Genomic DNA, 14155 nt, shown 5'->3' on the forward strand with positions numbered 1-14155 from the left:
AAATCCTCAATAGTTCTGCCGAGAGTTTCTCCAGAGTTACTTCGAGCATACCCCCAAGGATTTCTTCTGAATTCCTACAAGATTTACTTCGGAGTTTCTTCAGGACTTCCTTCGGAGTTTTTCCAGGAATTCCTTTAAAAGTTCCTCCAGGAATTCTTCCAGACTTCCTCTGGAAAATCCTCAAGAGTTTTGCCGGGAGTTCCTCCAGAGTTACTCCGAGCATACCCCCAAGAATTTATTCGGAATTCCTTCAAGATTTACTTCGGAGTTTCTTCAGGACTTCTTTCGGAGTTTCTCCAGGAATAATTTTTGAGTTTTTCCAGGAATTCCTTTGGTGTTCCTTTAAAAGTTCCTCCAGGAATTCTTCCAGACTTTATAATGAAGATAAAATTGAAATGCATTTTAATAAGCCATATAATAGAATTCACTTGAAAAAAATAAAGGGAGTTTTCAACAAAAATACAATTTTTTTATTAATTTTTACAGTCTTTTATATAATGAAGCAATGACTATCAGAACACATACAACGTAGTCGCAAAAGTGTACCCGTGATGATGCATCGATTCAAAGCCAAAGCCGTTTGCCTCATCTGGAAAATGAAAAGACTATGAAAAAATATTAGTAGTAGTACAGTAGAACCTTTTTTTTATTTTTGGAGGAATTTCATAATAGAGATTATATACCGTATACGGTAGATATTTCAAGACATTCGTGACATTACGAATAAAATGACAGGGTGGCCAGAAAATATCCATTTTGAAATTCCCGCGTTTTTCCCGGTTTTTCTGGTATAATTTTCAAAATTTTCCCACCTTTTAAAACAAAAAAGTGACCCTTTGGCCGTTCTTATTGAATGTGATAAAAATATATTATTTGTTTATTTATTTAGTTAACATCTAAACAGATAACACTGATTCAACAATTTCACGCCACAATATTCGGTTCGTGACCGCATCTCTCTATCCTCGGTTCTGCTCCACGCTCGCCAAATCGATACGTACTTGATCCGCCCACCTAGCTCGCTGCGTTCCACGCCTTCTTGTACCAACCGGATCCGAAGTAGGGTTGCTGTCCGGCATTCTTGCAACATGCCCTGCCCATCGTATCATTCCAGCTTTGACCACCTTCTGGATACTGGGTTCACCGTAGAGTTGGGCGAGCTCGGTATTTATATTTCTTCTCTTTTTAACAGTACCTATATATAGGTCATTCTCCGTCCAATAGGAATGGCTTGCATACAATAAGCATGGAATGAAAAAAAAACTAGGTTTCTGAGAGGGTTTCTGTCACTTACACCCCCTCAGTTATGTCTATAGGACGGTTTGTATTCATTCGTAATAATGACAGTTTTGATTCACTTCGACGGATGTTTGTTTTAAAAGTTACCAAGCCCATATTTATCAACAACTAGCTGTTCCGGCATACGTTTTGTTGTCCAGCCGCAGAGGCTTTGAAAAAAAATCCGGATTTATGTCAAATTTGCATTTTCCGTTTTCACAACATTCTCGGAAGATTTTCAAAAATATTATTCCACACAACACGTCAGAGCTCTTCAGATAAACAAAAGTGAAAGAATTGTTCAAATCGATCGTCCCGTTCTCAAGCCAACTCGTGACATACAAACACTATTGCATTTTCATTTATATAGATATACCCCTTTTGTGCATCATACTACCCTATTTAAAAGTATTTCAATTGCTAATCTTTCGATTTTTTTTCTTCATGAAAATGAATAGTTCATTAAAGCAAATAAGTTTAACGTAAGTATGAATCAAAGCCGCACATGTTGAAGCGTGTTTATCACCTTACTTATTATTGTTTTAGTCGAATTGATAAGTAATGATACATTAGAGGTTCTAAATTGAAGCATTGTTGGCAAGAGTATTCGGATTTATTGAATTATTATTGATCAACTAAAGAAAATTATGAATCCAATATGTTTGAGTACTTAAACTTTCTGCAAGATGTTTTGAAACTCTGATTCAAAACTTTGAGTGAGATTGCTAAGATTTTATAAAATAATATATGTTTATTTTTTAAATTGGAGCAATTTCCAGCGGTTTAGTTTGGAAGTTTACATGGATTTTTTAAGATAATGCCGACATGTCTGCGTAAAGATTATTTTTAGGATTCTCAAAAGCTTCCAAAAAATTGATCTAGGATTCACTACAAGGAAAAAAAGAAACAAAAAAAGTTAAAAGTCGCTAAATTACATTAAAAATAAAGACTTGTTCTTCTCCTGATCAATGAAAATACAATCTGATTTGATACAAAAGTTAACATTTTGTTTAAAATATTCAGATACTGTCTTCAGCACTCACATTTAAAAAAAAAAATTGCGTCATTATAAAACTCCTTGAGAATTATCCAATTTAAAATCCGGCTTTTTGTAAAGATCATACTAGAATTAATTAGAAGATTTCGTCAATAATACACATCGAACCTTCACAGGACTTCTACAAATATTAATTATTATGCAACTGTTCAGAATGTTTCCTGTAGAAGTTTAAGTTACTCAATACAAAACCATTTATAAGGCGATTGGTTCGTCAAATATTATCTTTAAAGAGGTTCTTCTAGTCTAGATATTCCACAGTTTACCCACTTTTTTAAATTTATTTTGAAAATATTTGTTGACTTCTTTTAGTATTTACTCAAGAACTCCTTTGAAAATTCTTTAAGAAAATTTTCCATTAATTTCTCGGCAAGACGATGCTGAGGGTCGTGGGTTCGATTTCCGCTAGATGAAGTACGTACGGGTAAAGGACATTTTTTGTTCTCAGTTCTCAGTAATAACAGGGGTTTCAGATATTTATTCTGTTTTTTTTGCAAGCTTTTTCCAACTCTTAGAAACTATAAGTGGTTTGTGTAAAAGTTTCTTCTCGCATGTTTTTCGAAGTATTTTGTCTTGATGAATTTCTTCCAACATTTTATGCAGAAAATACTCTAGGAATAAATTTAACGGAATCGGAAATGGAAGAAGTGCATTTATGTTTATAGAATCCAACGAAGATTTTAATAATTAATAATTCAATTGAGCATACAACAGGACCCAGAGAAGCGCATTCCTCAAAATGTTCCTTCATAGATTCCTTAAAATGTTACTTCCCAAATTATTGTAAGGAATAATAAAAGAAATTCTTGGCACAATCATTTTTTATCATTAAAGAAATTCTTGCATAAATCTTTGGTAAAATTAAAATATTTGAAGTGAGTTGGAAGAAAAGAAGTGTAAGTGAGAAAAACCCAGTAATTGTAATTGTAATACATAGTTCTATCCATACCCTGGTAAGTGATGAAAAACTAGTTTTGAGAAAATTTGCTTTGAATTTTTTTTCGGCAAAACAAGCTTTCTTTGATTTGTGTTATTTGTTTATTGGAAGTAAAAATCACCACAAATACTGTTGGAAAGCTTGGAAACGAAACAGTACAATTTTTGAATATACTTAACTTAAAATCGACACTTACATATATACATACATTGAATATACAGTGAGAAAAATATGACAAAAATTGTCCTGGATAGCGAAGTTGTGCCAAAATATACTGCAATAATCAGAAATTACATTCACTATCAAAAACTATGAAAATTACGCTTGTGGATGCTTTATCCACGTTCAAACAATTTTCGCATTTTTTTTATGGGCCATACTGTACTCAAATTGGAACCGACATGTCACTTACACCCTTTTGCGTTTGGGCCCCTCAAGTGATAAATCTGAATGAATCCAAAAATACACCTTAAATAAACTCTTGAAGAATTTCTGGAGCAATACTTGAATGGATTTCATCAGTAACCAATTCAACATAATTTTCTTGGATAATAAGAGCATTTTCCTCGGAATGTGACTGAAGATATTTCTTGAGTAATTTATCGATGGATTCCAGGAGGAATTCCTAGTTTATTCTTTGGACAGAAATCATGAAGAAATTTCTGAAAAAAACAACATACATATTTTTAGAACTTTTCCTCAAATATATCTGCATATAGATTATAAGAGTAATTTCCTTTTTTTAATTTGATGACACAACTGCATTAACTTGAAAATATTTAAAAAATAGAAATATTTTCTAAAAAGTTTCCCTTTGAAATAATAAAATATTGTCTGGATTTCAAATTATTCATAAACATTATCACTGCTCATAAAGGCAAACTGTCCAATATAGAAATAGTAGGCATTGAGAATATAACGCTCACATATGTTTTTTTTTTTATTTTGATCACTGCTGCATAAATACCATATTTATTTAGCACAACCGCACAGAATATTCATTTTGCTTCAATTGATCGATAAAAAATATAAATTTGAACAAAATTCAAGCTTTGCAGCCGCTACTGGGATTCAATGTTCACATAAATAGAGACTGTTATGCCTTTATTTTTTTAATACATTAACTCCATATTTTTCTCGAATATTCTCTAGCAATGTATGTATATCATAACATGAATGTTGCAAAATCGAAAATCCAGATATTCTTCCTAAGTCCTAAGCATCCATGGTAGATGCTTTAAATGATTTAGAAAAATATTGTTAGTTTGAAATAGTTCACAATCAGTCTTACTTTGCGCAAATATTCTTCCTAGATCCATTTTGAGAACTTAAACATGTATTTATATTCTGAATATTTGTACATTCGCATATTGCTAAAATGTTTTTCAAATAGTCCTCGGACTCATAAATGAATCAGCATTTAATTCACACACAAGTCAACATATAATATTTGTGTTAGCTCAAATATTCTACCGGAGAAGCACTTACGAAACATGTAAACGTATTCAAATGCTTCGCAAACATTTTAGATTGAACGAAGTTGATTTGAAATTTATATTAACGGATTCTTTTTCTCTTTCTCTCTTTCTTCTCGCTAACTGTTTAGAAATATTCACAGAATTTCAAATATCCGAAAAAACATTCAACGTTTGCTGATGTCTGCGAGTATTTTTCCAAAAGCTTTAAGTTCTCATTAGTTACAAGGAAATATTTTCAGTTTTTTTTTAATTTACAAACATTATAGTTATAATAAATCTTCGAGCTGTTTAGTAGAATACCTATAAGTAGATGAAAAAACCGAATTTAGTCCTATACCATTTGATTCCACTAGAGTTTGTATCCTTTGACAGATACGCGTATTTTGACCTCAACTGTAAGGCCGTCTTCAGTGTAGTGTACTAGACTCGACTTCGAGGCTACCCCGTTTTGCATAAAGTCGTTTGGCATAAAGCCATTTGGCATAAAGTCGTTTGGTATAATGGTCATTTGGCATAAAAGAAAAGAAATCAGAAATTTCAATAGTGCTACTTAAAAGAAGATCTGGTTATAATGGCAACGTAGGAGAGAAGGCAAAATTGTCAATGAAAATGTTAGTAGTCACAATGCAAACCACTAGTTTAACAACGTAATGAGAAACAACAGCCTATGACCAAAAGAAGGGAAAATAACATATGAGAATGTTAGCAATGGTAATGCCAAAACCATAGCAACTCAATTTTCAATGATTATGCCAAACGTCCATTATACCAAATGACTATTATGCCAAACGACCGTTATGCCAAATTATTTTAAGCCAAATGGCGTCCCCCCGTGCTAATCAAGGGGGAATTTCATAGTAAGCTCAAATATTCACCTATAAGTCCCAAACATTCAGTAGTAATTTTTGAATAGGGTGCCGGTACCAATGGTTGTAATGTACCAGTAGATTGGTCTATGGAATAAAACGAACATTTTTCGATAAAAACGACATGTGCTATTTTTGGTAGATAGATCGGCTCCAGTTTAATCGATTTGCCAAATTTCAGCTTTTTATTATATCAAAAAGACATATAAATAATTAAGTTTATGCAAAAAGTTTGTTCCCTTGCACCAGTAGTAGCCGTCGTGTTCCAGTAGTGGATCAACGGATGGAAGCAGTTGTAAAATGGATGTATAAAAATGAAGAAAAGCCCTAGAGATGATCTTTATGCTTCATTCGAAAGATATTAATTGCTGTTCCGAGGGAAAAATGTTAAACATATGTAAAAATTTACCATTTTGTTTGAAATTCCTTGTATCATTCCCGAACGTCTACTACTGGAGCACTAGCGCAACTACTGGCACACGTGCACCAATAGTGGCTCAAGCGATTTTATGTTAAAATATTAGTTTTATCACTCTTTTTATATTTTTCCCATATAGTGGAGGTTGAAAGGTATCTGTTGACGTAAAAAGATCTCTGTTAAGACTTTTCGTTATTTTGTTATGATTTTTTATAGCTTAGGTAGTCCACTAACGGCACCGGCACCCTATATCTCAAAACAATTATCTGATTCAGATCATCGTTTTTTGCGCCGTCTCCGATACTTACCACATAATCCCTTTTGTTGTATTCGAATCTCCACCTGAACCACCTACATAAAATACACGTAGTGTCCTTCCCAATCCGCTATGACTTAGAAGCCACCGCCGCCTCCCCACAATCCAGCAGTCTGGGTCTTGTCTTCGTTTGTCATCAGCCTGCACTGTGGCAGGGCAGCTGGAGCAGCGGCCACGGCAGGAGCAGCAGCGGCAACTGGAAAAGCGGCGTCCTCGCTGGCCCAGTTGGTCTCATCGACCACGATCGGTTCCTCCAGGTACAGATCCTTGGTATCAGGTACGGCCTCCAGGGCAGCCTGTTTCTTCTCAGCCTCCTCCGGATCGCGGTAGAAGAATAGTCGTCGATCCCACTAAGTGGGACACAAGTCTTGTCGTGGGTGATCTGGCCACGCAGTCGCAGTGGGCCAACAGCCACCACATCAGAATAATGGAATGCGGCGACTTGTTGTTGCACGGGATGGCAATGTCGACGAACTTCAGCAGCAAATCGGTGTTGCAGAAGCCAATGACCGGAATGTTGACTTAGGAAGATTCGGTGACAGGCTGGTCATGATCAGCAGACGCAGTTCACGGAAAGCCGTCTGTCCATAGGGACGGGACGAGATGACGAAGACCTCTCCGGGGTACTCGATGCTGACCATACAACGGGCAGCAAGCAGTAGCTTTTCCCAGGTGCGACCCAGGTTGATGATGTGTATTCCGTCCGGGCGGCGCTTGTAAACGTACGACTCCATCCGAAGTGAGTAGTCGCGGCCATCATCTTGGTGACGTTGTCATCCTTTGGAGCAAGAATGGCTAGCTTTCTCGACATCGTTGCGTTAACTTGGGAGTAATGATTTGACGTAGTAAATGCCACTGGGAGTGAAATATAAATGCACTAATTTTTCGAAATGTGTTCCAATATATTCGCGAAAAAAAACTCTAAATTGATAACTCTAACGCGAACAGCTACGAAAAAAAAATGGCTCCGACGTGAATTTCTACAATTTCGATTTGTTTTGTTTATCACGTCCGAAATGGAGCAGGAAAATAAAACAACCGGTGCATGCACGTGAAGTTTGGTCTATTTTTACTGGTCTAATAAATTTTGACAGTTCCATTTTTGGAATCAATTTGGACCAAAAAATGGACCACCGGTGAAGTTGCCCTTAGGGTGAATGTGGAAACTCTGGCTGGCCAAAAAAATCAACCCCATTTCATGCCATAACAAGTTAAGCTTACCGGAGAGTCCGGTGATCATTGCCCGGAGTACAATAGTTGTGAGAGCAGCAGCATTGATTCAAAGGGAAGCTATTTTGACTATTTTTGGTTTAGAGGCTCGCAAGCACACATTTTGAGTTGTGGTTCTAGAACATCGCAGCAGAAGTCATTCTGAGAAAACTTTAATATCACGTAAGAATAGATACTTTACATGAATAAACATGGTTTGAGTCATTGAAATTTGTATTATTTCTCCTTTCATAAAAAAAAATACGATGCAAGATTACAAAACTTATAACAGGGCCAGGTTTGCTTCATCTTCTTTATAAATTCACTATTGGGACTATTATGCGGGCACTTTCAATATGGGACGCACATGATTAGGTATTTTTTCGCATTTATTTCGCATAAAAAATACAATTTTAAGCAAGATTTCATAAAGTACACTAAAAATAAACACCATTCATGAAGTTTACTAAAAAATGGTATAAATCCATATGGGACTGTTATGCGAGTATGGGCAGTATAGGTTGGATGGAATTGGCACAATCCGTTCTGAATCACAGTTTCAATCCTAATACCCGATTCAGGTTTGACCGAACTACAATTCGAGAGGGATTCGCGATAGGGGCCTATCTGACAAATCAATAACAATGAGATAAGAACCAATGAAATTTTCATGTGCAATTTTTAATCCCAATTGGAGAAAATATACTCAAAATTTAACCTTTTCACTTAAATACACATTTCATAAACCTAGTTTCAAAATCCTCATCAATACCACACACATCTCCTACAATTTCCCTAGCAATTTCGTAATAAAAAAAATATTATAAGGTTTCGCCTTAAACGCACTCAAGAATGCCAGTATCGCCCAATGTTATGAGCCTGTAATCGATATTAGGGGTCATGCACAAATTACGTCACGCTCCAAGGGGGGGAGGGGGTCGAGCCAAGCGTGACAAGCCTTACAAAATTTTCAGAGGACTCATACAAAAAGTGTGACAAAGGGAGGGGAGGGGGTCGAAAAAGTTGAAATTTAGCGTGACATAATTTGTGTACCATCTCTTATTTTCAGTGGCGCCTATTACTTTTGCGCCGTGTTTACATTCTGGTTTCAATTAAGCCCGCCATGTACGCCTTGTTTATTTTTTGTTTGCAGTGTCGCCGTTTACTCTCGCCGTGTTTTGATTTCGATTTCAGATGCGCCCATCACTTTGATAAACAAAAACACAGGCGTAATCAATACAGTGTGTGGTTTTGCATGAGGTGAAGTTTCGTCTTCTACGAATTTGCGTTTTTTGAATAGTTAAATTATCGATAGGGGAAAAGTTCAAATGCAGTGAATAGACAAACAAGCTACAATTTCATCGCTATAGTTTCTTGAATTGTAAACATTTTGTCAGTTTCGCCTAATTCGCGAATCTTTCTAGAATTTGTTTGAAGCTGGTTTGTTTCTAGGTCTTAGGTTTGTTTATGTGTTGTTAAGTAACTGTTTATGATACGGTAACCCTAACAGTCACAAGATTTATTGTTCGGAAAGTAAGACAAACTGTATTTTGGTATGAGGGATATCTATTGTCGCCATCGTCGCCATATGATACCGATATCCAAATTCCTCTTATCTGGCAACCGGAGCCGGTGCAATCCACCTCCCACAACAAAACTGTCAAAGTGCTGCTCTCCCGCTCCCATCGCGAGTAGAGAAGAGAACTGCGCGAGGAGAGCAGCAAAATAACCAGACAGAAAGGAAAAACTGCATTCGCATCGCCAAAAGACTGTCTGTCGGTCGTTCGATCGGTCGGTTATTCTTTGGGTTGGTGATACTTACGTAATTTTCGCGACCAGAGGCCACAGGGAAGAATCTAGATTCCCTTGTCACCTGCCGTGGATTATCGAATCGGAAGCATACTCATCGGAGTGCAGTGTGGTGATAAATATCGGAAATCAGTGCCATTAGAGTGAAGGAGTGCTAGGGAAATCGATCCGAAAAGTGAGGGTAAAATTGTCAGAAGGGCACTTCCTGTCCACCTAATCCGAACAAGGCCGGAGTTGGCAGTGTAGTTTGTTCATTGTGCGGTGAGAAATCGATTTTGGTGCTGTAACCAGTGTGGTCACGTAATAAGGCGGAAAAGGCCCACTTAAGGAGGCGAGAACTCTCGATTAGCCAGAGGAAAAATGTTTGCAGTCTGTAAAAGCGGCGGCCTGCTGGCCAGCAGTATTCAAAGGTCAGTAATTGTTCTTTTATATGTAGCTATAGTTCGTTGAACCATTTGGTGTGTCGATTGTAATATCTATTTTCGAACCGTCCCCTCCCCCACCGCTCGAAGAGAAACATTGTGAGGCGGTGCAATCGGATGCCAAGGATAAAAATATTACACTCTGATCAAATTTAGTTGCCTCTATCTAATGGGACGACGAGTCATACGGTTTGCATGGCTGGTACATCACGGTTCTCTCCAGATCGTTATTATCAAAAAGAAAATATCCATAAATTCTGCACTCATCAGTCGTTTTCCATGGCTAAACCAGATTTGAAAAAAAAATCGTGCTGTCCGTTTTGAAGTTTGCACTCTTTTGATGTTATAAGTCTACAAATTCAAAAGAAATCACACACGGCTTTTCATTTACCATGATTGTCAGATAGAATATTGTTGTAACGGTAGCCGAATGTAGGTCTCGGATGAGAAACGCCGTTTAATTATCCGTAAAGTGGATTTCACTGATGCTGGATAACGTGTCTTTATTGTTTGCTTGCTCGGTCTCAACTAAAAGCTTTTACAAAGGAGCGGAAAGTCTTTGACAGGTAGGTCTAATACCAATCAGGTATACGCAATGGTCTAGAAAATCTAGTGTAACTTATGACAAATATAATGTTAGAACTTAGTTCAAAGTTCAAACAAATTTGGTTTAGACTGAGTTTCAAATAGAAAGATCTTATAATCTTGAGTTACGCTTTTCTTGCTGCGTATCCTTCAAAAAAAATGAGAGAATTGCTCTCTGGACTCTCTAAAAATGGGTGACATGTTTCTTTTCGCTGTTAGTTCAATCGAAGATGGCGTCGAAACGTCAAACACTCCGCGAGCGTGTTGTACGGTTTCACGAAACGCATGGTCATCGTGGACAGACAGTTTACGGTAGACCACTTTCGAGACGAAAACGTGCCCGTGAGTGCAGTTTGCCGATAGCGGCCGTCCGGCGAAGATAATGACGAAGAAGAAGAAAGAAGCGTTTAAAAAGCTGTTCGACAACAAAGATGGAACGGGTTTGCGTGATGCCGATTGAAAGTATTGTCGACAAAGTAAAAAGTTAGAAATGGATCCGAGCCGAGGTTGGATTTTTCTCAGAACCTATGCGAGATACCTAACTTCTGAAGTGGTGCATCCGATACGCATCTGGTTGCGCCCTACTTCCGAAGTAGAGTATCATGCATGAATTCCGAGAAAAATCCAACTTCGAAATACATTTTATAACAATTGGCCGAACATATAATATCACTGCTCCCATACCGTTCTGCCGTTTTTAAGAGAGTATCATGCGGTTGGGAAGAACGTCTTCTGACCGGACAAGGCTTCTTCCCTTTACGCCAAGAATACGCCGGAGTATCTTGAGCAGAATAAGATACCGTACAAGCCAAAAGAAAGGAACCTGACCAAACTTTCCAGTGCCGTCTCACACACTTAGATTTTTTTCACGAGCTCGGCTGTGAGAATCTCGGTTTCCCGATTTTAACCGAGACTCAGCTAACAAATTACCCGGTTGCTTAGCAACGAAGCACGATTTACTGATACTGGGCTTTTATTTCCTGAGATCCCAGTTAAATTTGTTTGCCGACTACTCGGCTGTGCGGATCTCGGCATTCTAAATTAAGTGTGCATTGAGGATTTTTTCGGCTCCCCCAGTGCCCTGATATTCAAAAATAATTGGCGGGCGAATGATACGAAGCAGTTGACTACGAGTATCCGGAAGACGGATGTCAGGGCTGAATATATGACTGAAAAAAAAACATTTTTATTGAACACCCGTTAGTGCGTCACATTTTGTGGGTCAATATTTTCGACTTGATTACTAAAAAGTCACGAGTGAAGAACTAGCAATCCGGCCATCAGTTAAAATTCACACAAATAAAGTCCAAAAAAAACTAAAAAGTCTTTCCTTTTCCTGATCTGATTTGAATCTGACAACAAATATATGGTATTCTGTACTTGTCCTTTAAACTTAAACAACAATTAAATATTTATTTTATAGATGTTCTTCTCTTTAGGGAGAAATATTTTTGAACTGGGGAGTGGAAAATTCCTAGCGACTTTTATGTAGATATACAGGTGTATAATGTGAATTCCTGGCGAGGTCTCTAGACATATTTCGAGAGGATTTTTCAAAGGAACCACTGGATTTTAACTGGAGCATCATTTGATTTAGTCCCAAAATTGTGTTTGCTGTCATAAGATATAATTCGTCAGTGACAAAACGGCGTGTTACTTATAGATAAAATCAAACATGAATTATGATTTGAAAAGAATCGGCATCATTCGACATTATATTTTTTTCTACTGCCAACGAGAATGGTATTCCAATTTGATAATTTTATGTCTGGGAGGCCCATTTAGCCGTAGCGGTAATCGCACTGCTTTTCAGCAATACCAAGCTGAGGAACATGGATTCGATCATGGATCCCACCGGTCGAGGATCTTGTTGGACTAGGTATGTTCTCAACTTACCAGAGTCAATCTTGAAAGAACACTTGTGATATTTTTTAGGAGTCCAGAGAAAACCTTTTTTAAGTAGACTGAATAATGTTGCAGAAAAAAAAAACTTTTAACAATATACAACTCGAAGATTTATTATTATCAACATTATACGGTTCTCTTTACAGCATATTTATCTTTTTCTAGAACCATATTGCCTCAAATTACCCTTTCCAAAAAATCTCAATTCTTTTTGAAAACATTTTTTAGGAACCCGTTAGAAGAGAATTCCGCTTTCACCGGAGCTCTCTTCTTACATGTCTTTTTTCCTGAGCTTCAAACCAGAATTTTTAACTCAACAATAATGTCAAATTGATGCAGGCTCAAACATAGAAAAAAAATGGATTCTATTTGGAAGATTGAGTGAAGTTGTCTTAATAATTGAAAATTTTCCAGTTGAAGATTATTGAAAGACATTAAAAAAAAATCACCTGGCATCTCTGATGTTTACATTCATAGGGCTCTCCGATTGCGATGTCCCACGAATTGTTATGGTTCACGAACTGTTACACTATCTGAATATGGGTCGATCGGCTTATTCGGATCAAAATCCAAACACTGCGAGATAACTAACTTCGGTAGTGCTGCATCCGATTCGCATCTGGATGGGCTCGGATTAGGAGTAGAAATAAAATACTTATTTCAAACATTGTTCGAAAAATGTGACTTCTATTTGGTATCCGCTTGAGCGTCCCACCACAGTAGAACACCTATCGAATTACTAAGGCCCGATCTGCAGGATTTTTGGATGTTCAACATGCGACTCTTCATGGTAGACGCCTGACTGAATTCTAAGTGAAATTCTCTAGAAAAAAAACGCATAAAGCTTGCATTATCAGTGTTGGGTTATGGACGTAAACAACCATTCTCAGGGACCCGCGAAATAGTTTTAGAACATCAAAGGGGGTCACAACTTTAATGATTGGGTGACGAAACTTTGAATTTCGATACGCTGAAAGGAGAAAATTGGAAAGAAACGAGAATTTCCTGTAAGAGTGATTCTTTTTTGAAACAATAAACAATTCGATTTATGACAAACGTCATTGAATTGACCGCAATGTGAAAAAAATATCTATAAAACAATTCAAATCCGTTGAATGAAATGACAAATTCTGCTTTCGACTGAAATGACTGCTTTCGTTATTTTGTCTCTTTTGACGTTTTGGGATACGCCAAACATGAATATAGCCATAAAATTCGGATGTGGTGTAAACGTGGTGATGAGAAAGTCGGTGTATGATTGCGTTCGTGCAGCGTATTTTCTAAACATTGGATGGCGTCATACTGTTTCATTAAGAAAATGCTTTAAGTGGGCACCAAACGCTCCCTGATGGTAAATCAAGAAATAAAATGAACCTAAAATTACTAAAATTCTAAAGTACATATGAGTACATTGATACAAAACGACTTGTGATCACAGATTTAATGTTTTTTTCGCTGATAATAACGGTCTGGGGAGCACCGTGTATATACCTAATAAAAGGTAAGGCATTCTCTCAGTAGTTGTAGGTGCATTATTGGTTGCACAAGGTGTCGTCTGCTCTCGTGCTGCGGTGGAGACGGAGAACCTTGCGCGATACGACGGCCATGAATGCTGCACATCTCGCAATCTGCGAAAATCAGAGAGAGAACGAGAACGACTGAGAGTTTTCATTTTCCCGATCTACTTTGTCGGAGTATGCACTTCTTGATAGCAAACCAAAACAAACAAATCGGCCCTTTAAATACCGTTGATTCGGGTTCTATTGATTCAATCGATAGAATGGTTCAAAAAATTAAACAGTGTACATGTAACTAGATAAAAAAAATACTCATAGATAGTCAGGAATATTATTACTATTAAGGGATAAAAACGGC

At 37.2% G+C, this 14155-nt stretch overlaps 1 protein-coding gene and 1 pseudogene across 1 annotated transcript in view; one reads left to right on the top strand and one right to left on the bottom strand.

The window, feature by feature from the left end:
- Positions 1 to 311: 311 nt before the first annotated feature.
- On the bottom strand, positions 312 to 7414 carry LOC110674055 (annotated as a pseudogene).
- A 1858-nt stretch (positions 7415 to 9272) lies between these two features.
- Positions 9273 to 14155, top strand: part of LOC5566485 (delta-1-pyrroline-5-carboxylate dehydrogenase, mitochondrial) — a 38353-nt gene continuing 33470 nt past the window's right edge. Inside the window, exon 1 of the mRNA XM_001650825.2 lies at positions 9273 to 9778. Coding sequence (XP_001650875.1) covers positions 9729 to 9778 — 50 coding nt within the window. The 5' untranslated portion in view covers positions 9273 to 9728. The remainder of the gene's footprint in view (positions 9779 to 14155) is intronic.

This window comes from Aedes aegypti, chromosome 1 (assembly GCF_002204515.2).
Source record: "Aedes aegypti strain LVP_AGWG chromosome 1, AaegL5.0 Primary Assembly, whole genome shotgun sequence".
Classification (NCBI taxonomy): domain Eukaryota; kingdom Metazoa; phylum Arthropoda; class Insecta; order Diptera; family Culicidae; genus Aedes; species Aedes aegypti.